The sequence below is a fragment of the Sciurus carolinensis genome, chromosome 8 (assembly GCF_902686445.1).
Source record: "Sciurus carolinensis chromosome 8, mSciCar1.2, whole genome shotgun sequence".
In the NCBI taxonomy this organism is placed as follows: Eukaryota; Metazoa; Chordata; class Mammalia; order Rodentia; family Sciuridae; genus Sciurus; species Sciurus carolinensis.
In genome coordinates, this window is record NC_062220.1 from 4,718,680 (window position 1) to 4,733,711 (window position 15,032).

Consider the following 15,032-nt stretch of genomic DNA (forward strand, 5'->3'; position numbering starts at 1 on the left):
TGCTTAATAAACTCCCTTATGTGATTTCCCGTGTCCAGCGTGGTTTCGTGGGATTTCCTTACAGATATTACTCCTCAACTTGTTTCTAATTTTAAATATTAAAACCAAAATGGTAACAGAGGCAAATCTTCTGAGAATAAAACATATCTGGCAACTTAAAGGAAATATCATAAATATCAGCTTTAAAAGAATCACAAGGATTATGTGAAGAATAGAATAAACCCAAATCTATTAACTCGGCAAATTACCTGCCAAGCCAGCAACTCACTCAGCAAATGCCTGAGTAGTTACTAAAGGCTTAAAAGCACAAATCCTGCATTCCAAGAAGGGGCACTGGAGATCCACAGGACCATCCCCACACCCCCAACCCACACCAGCTGACACGTCAGCTGCCGTCCACCCCCAGTGCTGGGGTGGCTGCTGCAGAACTGGCACTGTGTGTCATTTCGAGACACCCCTTTCACAAACATGGTACTCATCACCAAATCCTCCAACTATGTGAAACAAACTTTGATATTCGCTAAAAGTATTGGGGAAGGGGGACCAAAAGACCACCACACTACAGCAGGAAGATATTTATAAAGATTCTAACAGCTTTTATTACAAGGTGCAAGGTAGCATTTCATCCAACACTTACCAACGTAACACTGAACCATCATCTTCTATGAAACGGTTCCAGAGAGCTCAAACATCACCACTAAACACAGTACCCACAATAAATCTCACATGACACTGTTTAGTGTTCAGACTTCACATCACCCCAAGAAACTGTATCATTTTCTAGCAAACATGTGGCAAAAAAGTCTGCTGCTTTATTGTTTGCCTATAAACACATCGGAACATGCCTTACAATTAAAAACTTTATTACAGCACTCCATGACATCAATATCTACTCGTGCTTAGTATCAGCCAGTTGTACCAAATACCATAAAATACAAAATGATAGGAAATATAAACATCAATTTGTATTTCAAGTTTGTAACATTTTATTTACAAAAATAAGCTGGGAGGATCAGTTTACACCCCCGCGATATTTCCTGGGGGGACTATTTCACGCCATTTTTTTCTCTAATAATTTTTAAGGTTGCATTTGAATTCCTTCAGAATTGTGTTTGTCAACTAGAAGCTCAAGGAGGAGAGAAAAGGGGGAGCTGGGAGGGAGGGAGGCAGGATGGGCAGAAGAACGCCGGCACATAATAAATGGCTTTTACGAAGACGGCACTGTGCCTCATGCACTAGGCGCTGCAAGCTCGCGGCGCAGACTCCACACCAAACGTCGGATGTACAGGAACTGCAGTCTTCTCTGGGCTCCGAAGGACACTTGTTCCCAACGTGACACTCTCGAATGGCGACTTCGAGGCAGACACTAAGACATGACTCCGAAGACAGGATTGTGGCGGCAGATGCTAGGGCCATACTCTTCGTAGTCCTTCTTGGTGTGACAAACCTGAAAGAACTCGGGCTGCGAGAGGCAGCAGTGAGAGGCAGGTAGGGACGGGCAGAGGGGCATAAGCTAAAGCAACTAAGCACAGCGGAGCTCCTACGCCACACCTCCGCGCTTCTCCAGGCCACGGTGGAAGGCTCTGCCTCTCTGGGTGAACTACTGAAGGGCAGTCTGCTTCCGTTTCACAAGTGCGCTCAGGCATGGCGCAGAGCAGGGCACACGCTCCACGTGAGTAGGGCCCCGGGTCTGAACCCCAGCATCTTGGAAAAGGAGAAATACCCCTCACACTGATCTCCAGCACCACACACAAAACATTTTTACTCAGCCTCCATTTATTTAGGACCAAATATTGCTGGCCTTAAATTAACAAATTTGAGGGGGGAAAACTAATCATCACTTGGGAAAGTCATTGAAATTAGTGATTAATAAAAGATTTTTTTAGATTTCACTTATCCATGTTATCTGTATCCCAAGCAATGACACTTGGGAATTACCTGTTCCATTTAAATGATAACTAACATGTTTACATCTGACAGAATAAAATGTGTATCTATTTAAAACCATACAAGCAGAATATACTCTATCTAACATTCAGAGACAATGTTTATCCAAATTCAACTAAAAACTTGAAACAAAAACCCAGAACAATATAGGAAGGTACTCACCGTAGAGGCCAGCATGGAGCCTCCAAACCACACGGCATAGCGCTGCATGTGATGTGTTATCACCTGCACCTCCACGGGCTTAGGCTAGAAGATAAACCAACTCACATTTAGTCCAAGTGGTGCAAGCAGGTTCTTACTTACTCTGCCAGCTGGTAAGACAATGGCTCCCTCTGGGCCTTCCCTCCACCGTGAGGGCACAGGAACCTTCCCTTGAGTTCATGGCACTCACACCAGCAGCAGGTGGTTCAGGGACCAAAGCAGACTGGCCAGCAGAGGTCACCACTTACACTAAAGCATCTGGACAGAACAGGAAAACACCTGGCAAACCCAAAGGCCGGGCCCTGCAGAAGCGACTCCAGTGACAAAAGCCACTCTGCAATACCAAAGGACTCTCTCCTTTCCAGCAGCTGTCCCACTTGAGGGGGCTTCCCTTCTTGCTCCCACTTCCCTACCAAAGCCCAATCTTGGTCAGACATCCAAATGAAGTCACGAGCTAGTTAGGAATTATGCTGGAGGAAATCTTGGTTGTTTTAGTTTAATGAGAACATTTCCAAAGTACACCAAAGATCCCCACTGTCAATAAAGGGGTCCTGTTCATCATGCTACATGGCTGACCTCGTAAAACACAGAACGCTGCTGGCACTTCAGGCCGCTGAGAGCCAAGACTGAAGCTACCCTGGCACAGGGCCTCGGCCTGATGGTGTGCCTGGAGTGAGTCCAGGGAAGAAGCTCCTGCCGCCTCTGTGTGGTGAGAAAGTGCTCCCAGTCACACTCAGCTCTCCCTCCAGACACAGTCCTGCAGCTCTGCGTAAGGGTGAGCCACCAAGAGGCACCCGCAGCTCCTACCTTTATTCTGCCACCGCTGAGCTCTTCACTAAGTTTTAATCTGGCATCCACCACTCTTTTTAAATCTCTCTGCAGTCGACGTCCAAAATCCCTGAACATCGTCGAGCCTCCTGAAAGAACGACATTCTAGAAGACACAAAGCAGAAGGTTGCCTGGATAAGCTCGCCCACCCACCACGTTCCAGGAACTGCCCCACAGAATTCCCACAACCCACAGCGACCTAGATGAAGACACTAACCAGGCAAGTCAATGCTCACAAAACACATGTGATCTCTTTTTTCCTGCGACAACAACGTGCCACCAACTTTCCTCTCAGCACTTCCTTCACCCCTGCTGTGCGCTCCCTCTGGGCCTGGCAGAGCCCCCATCAGGGTCAAGAAGCCCAAAAGAAATGCAGGGTGGTGCACTCCTGTCATCCCAGCAGCTTGGGAGGCTGAGGCAGGAGGATCATGAGTTCAAAGCCAGCCTCAGCAACTCAGTGAGGCCCTTGCTCTACATAGAATACAAAAAAGGGCTGGGGATGTGGCTCAGTGGTTAAATGCCCCTGGGTTCAGTTCCCAGTACCAAAAAAAAAAAAAAAAAAAAAAAAACCTGCACAAGCTAACAGTCTGAGACCACCTTGTAAACACTGGGTCTCTAGCTGCTCTGCCTCAACAATCCCTGGGGGAAGGACTTCCAACTAACTCCTGAGCCTTCTCAGCAGGAAGAAAGCACACCCAACTTGCCTGGAGAAAAGTCAAGAGAGCCGTCCCTCTGCCCGCCAAGGGCAACTGGCCATATCAGGCACTTGGTGGCAGGGGGACAAGTGTTGTTAAATCGCCTATCAGAGTTTGATGACAGAAAAGCCATCTTCTCTAGGGCTGCAGGATGTTGTGCAGGACAGTGAAAGTGAAATGAAGTATGACCTGACTCAACTCTTATAGAAAATGCCATTTGAAGAAACTGTAAGAAAAGACAAAATAACCCTTCCCTCAAAGAGCCAAAATGGCCCTCCTTGAACCCTGCACTACACACGTTCCTCCCTGACCTGCCCACATGCCTTGGGGAACTGTGGGACCAGCTGCTGCCAGGCGCTTCCCCAGCCAGCACCCGGGCAGCTCCGTGTCTGAAGAGCAAACCCTCACCAAGTTCACAGGGAAGCAGACATCTCAAGGAACCATGGCACCCAGGTTGTAAGTCACACACTGGGATCAGGCCTGTCCCATTTACTGCTGCCCTCAGGAAAGACAGCCAGCACTGCTAGAAGGGAGGCGTCTCCCAAGCTGACCCCTGCAACAATGACAGCACAGAGGGCACCCAGGGTAAGACAGCTGAGGGTGGAAAAGGAAGAACAGGGCAAGACAAGCCACCAGCCATCTGGGCTTCTGCCTGGGATCTTCTCCAACTCCATGCTGTGTCTGGAGAGGGAAACATCAGCTCCAACAACCTGCCAACAAGTTCTGGATAACCCACAGCCCTAACGCTCTAGTTACTGAGTTGAAAAGGACTGTCGAGGCTATACTGTAAGGCCATAGCAGGAGCCATGGGAAACCACCGTCAAATGGCCACTGGTGGTCTCACCAACTTGTGCTAACAGTTTTTTACCAGCTTCACAAGCCTCAAGTTCAATGCACTCTTAAGACAGGGTATGGCCCGAGGGCTGGAGTGAGGGAGGCTCTGAGCTGAACTCCCCCAGGCTCTCTGCAGTGGTGAGGAGTATTCTGGAAGCCCGATGCCCTCACCCATCCCTTGGTGCTTTTCTCAACTCTCCAACACAAGCAGGGCAGGCCCTGGGGCACCTCCCTCAGGGAGCCCATCGAGCGACACACGTTAGGGAAAGCACCTGCTGAGGCTCCCTGCCACCAGTAGAGGCAGTCTGCCATCACCCGAGGGCTTCGGGCTTCGACGCAACACACACCTGGTCCTTAGAGTTAGGAGAGCCAGGCACCTACACTGCAGGTTCCTGGAGAGGTCTTCTGACTCCCCTTTCCACCCAGACGATGCAGCACCTGCCTCCTTCCCAAGTCCACATCCTGTCTCCAGGTCAGTGTCATGAATGAACACTGCCATCCTGTCACCAGGAAGGGAGATCCTCAGTGCAGCAGGAGAGCGCTTCAGCTGCAGAGCCCAGGGACCACCACCACGGCTGCATCAGAGGCAGCCCCTACTGCCACGCTCATGCAAGATGCCACCAAACAGCAAGTCAGGGGAACAATTTTAAATAATATAAAGCAGGTTTCCTTTCAGACAGGCATCTTAGAATATAATGCTCTGGAGACACCCGAGACCTGTTTAGTATTAAGAATCACAACTTCAAAGCATTCCTTGTATCTTGGTCACCCTAACCTAGGATAAGCCTCAAATGGTTCCACTCTAATTACTGGCCAGACTGGCCCATGATTTTCTGTAAAGACTGTCCCTGGCTTATATCCAATTAAGAATTACAAGAGCTGAGGGAAGAACAAAAACAGGACACAGCTTGATATCAGAGAATCCCCAGCTTTAGCTGAGGTTTTGTTTCCTTTTGCTATTGTCTTTCACTTATTTTTTTAAAACTCACTGCAAACCACTCCTTCAAAGGTTTCTCAGGCTATGACTACGCAGCCCTGCTCTGTGGCACAGAAGTCCCAGGCTCTGGTCTCCCACAGCCAGGGACCTGGGCCAGTACGGAGGCTCTCCCCTTGCTCCCCTCAGTGGAGACAGTCACAGAGCCAGGTCCCTTGATTACCACAGAAATGCTTGGGAAGCTTGTTCTTCCCCAAACAACAAAAGATACAGGTCTGCTTTCAATTTGGGCACTAGATACCATCACCATACCATTAACAAGAATTTTCTGATGCCTAAACTCGAAACCGTGAGCCTGTGTTCCTTCAAGGGATGACGTGAAGGGCGTGGGATCCAGCTACTCCTTAAGCTCTATGGCTTCATCCCGCCAGCCCCACTGGAGAGCTGTACGTGCGTCCTGTGCTCCACAAGGGGCACACAGGTCACTGAAAGAGGAACCAGCAGCTCACTCTACTGGCTACTGCTGGGTTGAGGGTCTGAACAAGAAGCTCTCTCCAGTCTCAGTGTCAGGAAAAGCTGCCTGTTAGGAAAGTCCACTGGCTGTGACCACGTGGTCTCATGGGCCCTGTGACTTCCATTATAGAGTAAGGTATCCCTCTCTCCCTAGGCTGCTGGGGAGCTCAGCACCCTGTGGGCCTCTCTTTTGTGGCTAGGCAGGCCTGCATGGCTCTGTCCTTGGTCTACCAGGCTGCACTGTTCTGCTATCCTCCTTTTCTCTTGCCTAGATTCCTTCAGCTGTTCCTTCCTTTTGTATTAGAAACACTCTCCTGACTGCCTCAAATTCTTCATGCTAGGAGGCAGGCAGACAGGTGGGGGACAGGGGGAGGTTATGCTGAAACAGAACTATTTTCAGGCAAAATAGGGTTAGTAAGTTCAATGAGACCAGTTTGAAAAGAACACTTGGTCTTTCTTTGGAAGTCCTTCCTTCTTCACTGAAGGAACTCAACAGTCAAAACACGCCTGTGATCGTGGGAAGACATCCTATTCCATTCAACAAGCACCTCCTGCTGGTTCAGAGGTACTAAACTGAAATAAAGCCTGCAAGTGACCCTGGAGAGCAGACTCCAAATCTGATGCTGGGGTTCACTCAAGCTTGAGAAGGAACCGCAACCTCCTAAGTCTAGAGATTCCTAAAGGCCCATGCTGGGGCAACGGTGCAGTGGCAGAGAGCCTGCCTAGCATGCGAAAGGCCCTGTGCTCCATCTCTCAGCCCTGCAAAAAAATAAAGTTTAAAATGTAAAAATCAACCTTTAAGATAGAATCTCTCATTTGGAGACACACAATTTAAAAACAGTATTTTCAATCTCCTAATGCATTTCAGACTTTTAAGAAGGAACTCTATTCACTTCCTACAATTGTTTTAAGAAATGCAAGTCATTCTGTGAGTGAACTTAATTTTCACTGCAGAGTGTGAGAGGAGTAGGTGCGACACATTCCGCAGTCTCGAGCAGCCAACACCACTGTCCCTCTGGTATCCCCATGTGCCACCTCTCACAAGAATGCCAGAGTGCACAGTAGACACAGCCAAGCGCCACTCAGCAAGAGCCCAGTCATTTCAGGAGTAGGCGTCCAGCTCAGGAGGACCTGTAAGGCAAGGCCCAGACCCATTGACAGGAAGGGCCAGGCCTCTCTCACAGCACCTGTCTGTTACCCAAAACCATCACTTCCTCACTGGTAATGCAACGTGACCAGGAGCTCCCCTGGTCAGCAAGCTCAGTCAAGGTTGGTGAAGTCTCTCCTTCGAAGACAGAACCAGGACACTACACAACCACAGTGAAGCCTGGATAAAACATGAGCGTGAACACTGGCCATGTGAGGACAGTCCTCGTCATTGGGAGGGCTCTGGAGAAGTCAGAAAATTCAAATAGTGGGCTGGGGCTGGGGCTCAGTGGTAGAGCACTTGCCTCGCATGTGTCAGGCATTGGGTGCGATCCTCAGCACCACATTAAGAAAATAAACTTATTGTGTTCATCTACAACTAACAATGTTTAAAAGAAAATAGAAAACTCAGACAGTAATCTCCACAGATTTGAAAAAGTACTCAGCAAACATTAAGAATGTCCAACAGGAGATACAACTAAAGGGCAGAAATAGAAATACCAATTCAGGGGCTCTGAGGCCAAGCACAATGAGATCTGCATACACAAAACGCACAGCGAGTAATGCATATCTATACTTCATAACAAGGACAACAGATGAAGAAAACAGCCAGAACTGAGTCGATTAAGACCCTGAAAGTGGCAAGTGGTGAGATGATACAGCAATGGACCCCACCTGGCCACAGCAAGTGGACAAGATGAAGCAGACGAGTGGTCTTCCTAACTGTCCCAAGTGGAAAAGACAACCCTCGATGTTTCCCCAACCACCAAGTGCATAGCATAACCTTCAGTGTCTCCCTGACCACCCCAAGTGGATAACACAACCCTCAGTTTCTCCCGGACCATCCCAAGTGAACAGGACATCTTGGGTGTCTTCCCAATGATCCTGAATGGATAAGCTTACCCTCAGTGATCACTGTAAGTGGACAAGATGGTCTCAAGAACAGGTCAGCTATGCAGGCTCTGACAAGGCTCACTGGCTGTTCTGCCATGTCCTAAGCTCTCTCAGGCTTCCGTCCTACAAGCAGATCATCTGTACCTGGCAGCTCTACAGTTGTTACTGACTCTGTTGTGACAGAATATAGCTCAAATACAAAACTGGACTTAAAATACAACTAGGTTCACATTAGACCCATGGAATGATATCAGAACTTCACAGAAATCCTATCGTCCTAAGACAGACACAGGGGTTCTTGTGCATACAGTTCTGTGATCATTTTAAATCACTCACATCAGTTACAGGTATCCAAAAAGATACTGGAAGAGAACACATCTGTCATCAGAAAACTTCAGACAGGCCAGTTTATCCAAAAACACTAAGAGCTGGATTTTAAAGACAGAGAATATGCAATACAGAACATCATCACACTGCATTTTTTAAAATGGTAAATTAGACCAGGTGTGGCAGCTCAGGAGGCTGAAGCAGGAGAATTGCGAATTCAAAGCCAGCCTCAGCAACTCAGCAAGGTCCTAAGTCACTCAGTGAGAACCTATCTCTAAATAGAATATTAAAAAAAAAAAATGGGCTGGGGATGTGGCTCAGTGGTTAAGGCCCCTGGGTTCATTCCTGTGGTAAATTGCATCTAGAATGGCCATTTATTTTACAAGTAAATTTCTATTCACAGGGCTGGGTTACAGCAGTAAATTGCCTGCCTAGGAATGCAGAACCCCAAGAAATTTCTATTCACGTTTTTCAAGAAATCACTGTTAAAAGTTATTTTAATACATTTAAATTCTATTTTTACAAAAAGGCAAATTTTAAGTCAACAAGATTATATGAATTTTTAAACACTTTGAAAAATTTTTTCATTTAGAAATAATATCACATTTAGCGTTAAATGACAAACCCTTTGATTCAGATTTAATTCGGTACTGTTACTACTATGGGAAAGTGTTTTTATTTGCTTCATCACCTGTGCTTCCCTCGCTCCCTCACACATTTCTTTGGAATCAGCTAAGAGTAAATTATACACATCATGGCAGTGTACTCCTAAATATTTTAGTATGTATTACTAAAAACAGGAACCTTTCTCCTGTAACCACAGTACAATTGTCACTTCATAAAGTAACACTGTTATGAAACTTTAATCTACTGTTCCTATTCAACTCTTGTCATTTGATCTATTAATATTCTTCATAACATGTTTTTCTCTCCAGGCCAGGATCCAATGTGAGGTCAGGTTTTGCAATTACTCATCACGTCTCTGCAATGGATTTTTTAATTAAAAAATAATTCACCAGGGTATGAAAATAACTGTTCATCATGATACTTCAGAAGCACTGCAAGATCTTGAGCTGCCATCAAAGGCATAATGTATGAGTCATTTTTCATTTATTCACAAAATCATAAAAGCAGCATTATGGTCATATGTTGTGGCCAAATGATTTTAGATAAAGTTGTCCAAGTACTTTAAGAGAAAAGGACAGTCTTCTTCAGAAAATGCTGCTTGGCATAATTGATATCCACAGGGGAAAAAAAGAGCACCTACTTATTACTTCACCTCATGTACACAATTAATTCAAAATGCATCATGGACTTAAATATAATGGTTAAAATTACCGAATTTCTAAAACAAAGTATTAAAAACCTTCACAATGGGTAGGCAAAAAAAATTTAGAAAAAGAATGAACAATTAAAGAAGAAACTTGATAAACTAGACTTCATAAATAAACATTTACATTCTTCAAAAGATATGATTAAAAAATTTTAAAGAACAGTAAGACTAGGGGAAAATATCTGCAATACCCACACTTGACAAAAGACTCATATCCAGAATATATAAAGAACATGTACAGCTCAATAAGCTCAATCAATGAATCATACACAGATGGGCAAAAGATCCAGGCACTTCATAACATATACAAATGCCCTACAAGTGCACAAAAAGACACTCAACATCCGTGATGGAGATCAAACCAATAAAATGCACTACACATCACGTTTAGGCTAAGATATGAACAAAGCAACTCTCACTCTGCTGGTACAACCTCTTTGGGAAAAATTAACCATACACCTAGCATGTGACAAAGCAACTGCACTCCTAAGTATACACCCAAGGGAAACAAAATATGTCCACAGACCTTTGGATATAGAATCAAATGTTCGTAACAGGTTTTTTTTGTAAGAACCAAAAACTGGAAACAACCCAAATGTCTATCAATAGAAAAATGGACAAATGTGGTGTAGCCATTTACTTAGCAACAGAAAGCAATGAACTGACACCACTCACAAGCATTAGCTGGGTAAAAGCCCAGGGGTCCCAAATGCACAACAATCCCAAAAGGTAGTGCTTGCTGCAAAAAACAAACAAATAAATAAATAAGCAAACAAAACCAGGCAACATCCCTGGGAACTTGCAAAGTAGGAAAGCCAGTGAGTAGAGACCACTGCAAGCATGAAGAATCTGCTGGCCTGGCCCTGGCTGCAGGAGGCATCTAGAGTATCACGCCATCCTTGAATGGAACACTGCAACAGTTCTACTGGCCGTGGGCACTACTTTAGGCTTTTCCACAGACCAGCGCACTGCACCTTCCCATAAATCTGCCCCATTCCTCTGAGAAGGGTCTGAAGTACAGTGAGATAAGTGATCTGACAGGGACGATACCCACGCCCACAGTCCAGGTGCTCACCACTCTCACACTAGTCCATAGTGTCGCCCTTCCAGGGACACAGTCTGCAGCCCCACCCTGCTGGCTGACCCATCTGTGAAGCAGCTCTCAGCACACAGGCTGAAGTCTGTGCCCCTGGCCCTAGGCAGGCCCTTGGCACCACTGCCCACCTTCCCACCTAATTGCCTATCAAGATTCCAAGACAGCTGAATGTTCGCCATCAAATTTCAAGTCCAATGATGCTATTTCCTTCAACCACTTCTCCCAAGACATCCTTCAAGACCTCTCACTATTCTGATGACCCTCCTCAGATGTACTTCAAAACTGAACAAGCCTCTCACATTGTGAGTCCTCCCCCATTCACACATCACAATCTCAGCAAAATGGAACACAAATAAACTCTTTTAAGTTAGTGACATGGACTCCTGCCCTTTGGGTCTGTCAGTATAAAACAATCTATCATCCCTTAATACAGCAAAGCATGGAGCTCGGGATATAGCTCAGCTGGCAGAGTGCTTGCCTAGCATGCACAAGGCCCTGGGCTCATCCCCATCACCACCAAAAAAATTAAATTAAAAAAAAATATATATATATATAGAGAGAGAGAGAGAGGGAGAGAGAGAGAGCAAAGCATGATGTAAGGCCATAAAAAAACCTCTTCATCCAAAGCAGTGGGAACAAAGTCCAGAGACTCCATCTCCTGCCTGAGCACACTCCTCAGTCAGATTCATGCAGAGGCCACCTGCACAGCTTAGGGACAGCGAGGCCCACACCCCAAGACCAGCACGCCTTAGTTCCTGTTCCCATTTCATTTCCTCCTCAGCATCTACACTGTCTGGCACTCACTCAATGCTTTATCTGTCTGCTGCCCTACACAGGTGTAACCTCTATCATGGCAGGGATTTTGCTCCTGTTTTGGTCACAGCTGATTCTACAGTGTCCAGAACACTGGTTCTGGACCAGATGGCAGGTCCCATAAACATTACTCAGAAAATAAACAAATGAAAGGACCTTGTAGGGTCTATGAGACATCCTGCTCACTGCCTTGGATCCACTTCTACCCAGCCAAGGCTAAACTTCTACACTAGACCTTCAATAAATCTTTAGCCAAAGGGGAATTTTCTCACTCCTTTCATTTCTACAATGTACAGTCTTTGTTAGAATCTTGTAATAAGAGATTAAAAACTCAAAGTGTACTAATCTGGAAAAGTCAAATCAAGTATGATTTATTATAAAATCATATAACAAAATTTTTCTCTTTCCCCTCCATGGAATTAATTCAAATAAGAACATATTTTATACGATTATTCTATCAGATTAAAATAAAACTGTAGCATTTTCTCTGAACTAAGTCTAAATTGATGTTATATCATTTCAAATTTGCAGACTATCCTAACAATCATGGATTTGCTCATATACTACCTTACATTATTCACTAGATTTTTATCTCTACATGTCTTGCTTTTTTTAATTTGTAAGGGTCACTTAATTTATGACCAGCAACAATTACAACAGTACCTCATCTTGCTGTGTAAATGTGTACCTTATGATGTCAAATAAAAGCCTCAATTTTAAATCACCTCTGCAAATGAAAAGGTCCTACCTCTTGCTGGCTAGAGAACATTACAGCCCAAAGCATTAACACCACACATAACCTGTTGGCCTCCTGAAATTTAAGTCAGAAAGATTTAAAATAAAACCTACATAAACAGCTAAGCTCATTTCTTTAATATCTAATACATATTAAAACCTAACTGCCAACTCCAGCAATGCTAAGTATATCCTGTGCTAGAGGCTGTTTGGCAGGCACACAGCGCCACCTATCGGTCACTGTATATACAAACTGCGGGCAGGAGGCGGAAGATGGCTCAGTGGACTGTGGGTGTGGCTCACAGGTGAAGCACTTGCCTAGGGTCAAATATTTATTGGGACAGATAAAGGTGTGGAGATACAAACCAAAGGAATGCACAATCTTTTCAATGAAGTAGTATCAGAAAATTTCCCAAATCTAAAGAATGAAATGGAAAATCAAATACAAGAGGCTTACAGGACCTCAAATGTGCAAAATTACAACAGACCCACATTGAGGCACATTATATTGAAAATGCCTAGCATACAAAACAGGTATAGAATTTTAAAGGCTTGAAGAGAAAAACATCAGATCACATATAGGGGGAAACCAATACAGACCTCAACTCTTTTCTCAACCCAGACCCTCAATATCCTGGAATAACATATACCAAACTCTGAAAGAAAATGGATGCCAAGCAAGAATCCTATATCTAGCAAAATTAAACTTCAGATTTGAAGATGAAATAAAAACCTTCCATGAGAAACAAAAATTAAAAGAATTCACAACCAGAAAGCCTGCACTTCAGAATATTCTCAACAAAATATTCATGAAGATGAAATGGGGAAAAAAAGTGAAAACCAGCAGAGAGGAACTGCACTAAAGGAATATCCCATCAAAGAAAAACTAATTCAAATTAAAAACTAGAAATAAACCAAAATGATGGGGAACACAAATCATATCTCAATACTAACCATGAACACAATGGTGTAAACTCATCTATCAAAGGACACAGACCAGCAGACTGGATTAAAAACAAGATCCAACAATATGCTGTTGACTCACCTCATAGACAAAGACATCCACAGACTGAAGGTGAAAGGATGGGAAAAAACAGCATTCACACGGATCACGTAAACAAGCAGGGGTTTCTATCCTCATATCAGATACAGTGCACTTCAAGCCGAAGTTAATTAGAAGGAACAAGGAAGGGCATTTCATATTGCTTAAGGGAATTATACATCAACAAGACATAACAATCATAAATATATATGCCCCAAGCAATGGAGCATCTATGTACATCAAATGAACCCTTTGCAACTTCAAGAATCAAATAGACCACAATACTGGGTTTGAACATTTTTATCCATATACATGAATATAAAAAGTGTGTATATATATGTAAAAATATACATGAAAATATTTAAATGGATATGGATTTGTATATAGTTATTTTTCTTTGCTTTGGTAAGATATAGGGCATGATTATGCAACTGAATATATATGAAAATTATGCACAGGATTTGGGTTGCCATTAGGTGCATACATATATATATATGAATGTATATGAACATATATGGAATATATATGTGAATATATATATGGATATTCAGTAATATTATAACTTTCCTTTAAAAGGCTCATGATTATGGGTAGTGTTAGGTTTGGCTCTGAGTTACGGCTTTGGTTTAGGGGATGGGTTACCTTTGGAACATATATATTAATATATATGAATATAAATATGAATATGAAGGAAATATTATATACCAAAATTTACATATATACTTTTATCTATGAATATTTTTAAGGTAAGCATTATTATATTACATGTGAAATCTGGGTTATGCCTATGGAAATGAGTATATATATTAAAAAATCTATGGTTTTTATGTAAATTTATGAACTTATATTCCAAAATACCTAGGTACATTCATGTAAAATGTTATGATTTATGTGAATAAAGGCTTCTCTGAGGTATGTTGGAAGATATAAGACTGATGTAGAAAAAGAGGGTTAGTTTAGGGATTGAACATTTTTATCCATATATAGGAATACAAATATGAATATATATGTAAAAATATAAATGAAAATATTTAAATGGAAATAAATTTGTATATAGTTATTTTTCTTTAGAGATGGATGTTTACAATTTGTTTTAATCATAGTTTATGATTATGTAACTGAATATATATGAAAATGTATGAGCAGGAACTTGGTTACCATTAGGGCATATTCATAGATATAGATATCTATGTTATATAGATATAGATATATAATAAATATGTATATATATGAATGTACATAAACATACATAGGAATACATATATGAAAATATATATGGATATTAAAATTAAAATAAATAAAATTACATTTAAAAAGAAGAAAAGGAGCCTGCTCCTTTTCCTCCTGCCTCACGAAAATCTCACTGGTACTGTGAAGCCTCTCCTCTCCCTATCCACACATCTTCCTCCACACTCCACTGCCACCACTTGCCACTCTGAGCGGTCCTGCCTTGCCCCAGCACCACAGCACCACAGCAGCCTCTGATTGCTCTTCCTTTACAACTCCAGCCACATCCCCTGGTGCGACCCAAGCACTCTTCTAAAGCCATCATGTCACATCATACCCTTGCCTTAAACCCTCAATGTCTGCATGAAAAACTCTGACCCACGGCCAGGCCCTCCCTCCAGCTGGATATGTCACATCTCTCCTGGAAACCCCGGCGAGCACTCCAGGGCTCCCACACCCTCTCCGGC

At 43.5% G+C, this 15,032-nt stretch overlaps 1 protein-coding gene across 1 annotated transcript in view; it reads right to left on the reverse strand.

The window, feature by feature from the left end:
* Positions 1-573: 573 nt before the first annotated feature.
* The window catches only part of Actr3b (actin related protein 3B), a 69,005-nt gene continuing 54,546 nt past the window's right edge, over positions 574-15,032 (reverse strand). Inside the window, 3 exon segments of the mRNA XM_047562270.1 lie at positions 574-1,462; positions 2,110-2,193; positions 2,956-3,081. Of these exon segments, the coding sequence (XP_047418226.1) occupies positions 1,367-1,462; positions 2,110-2,193; positions 2,956-3,081 (306 nt within the window). The 3' untranslated portion in view covers positions 574-1,366.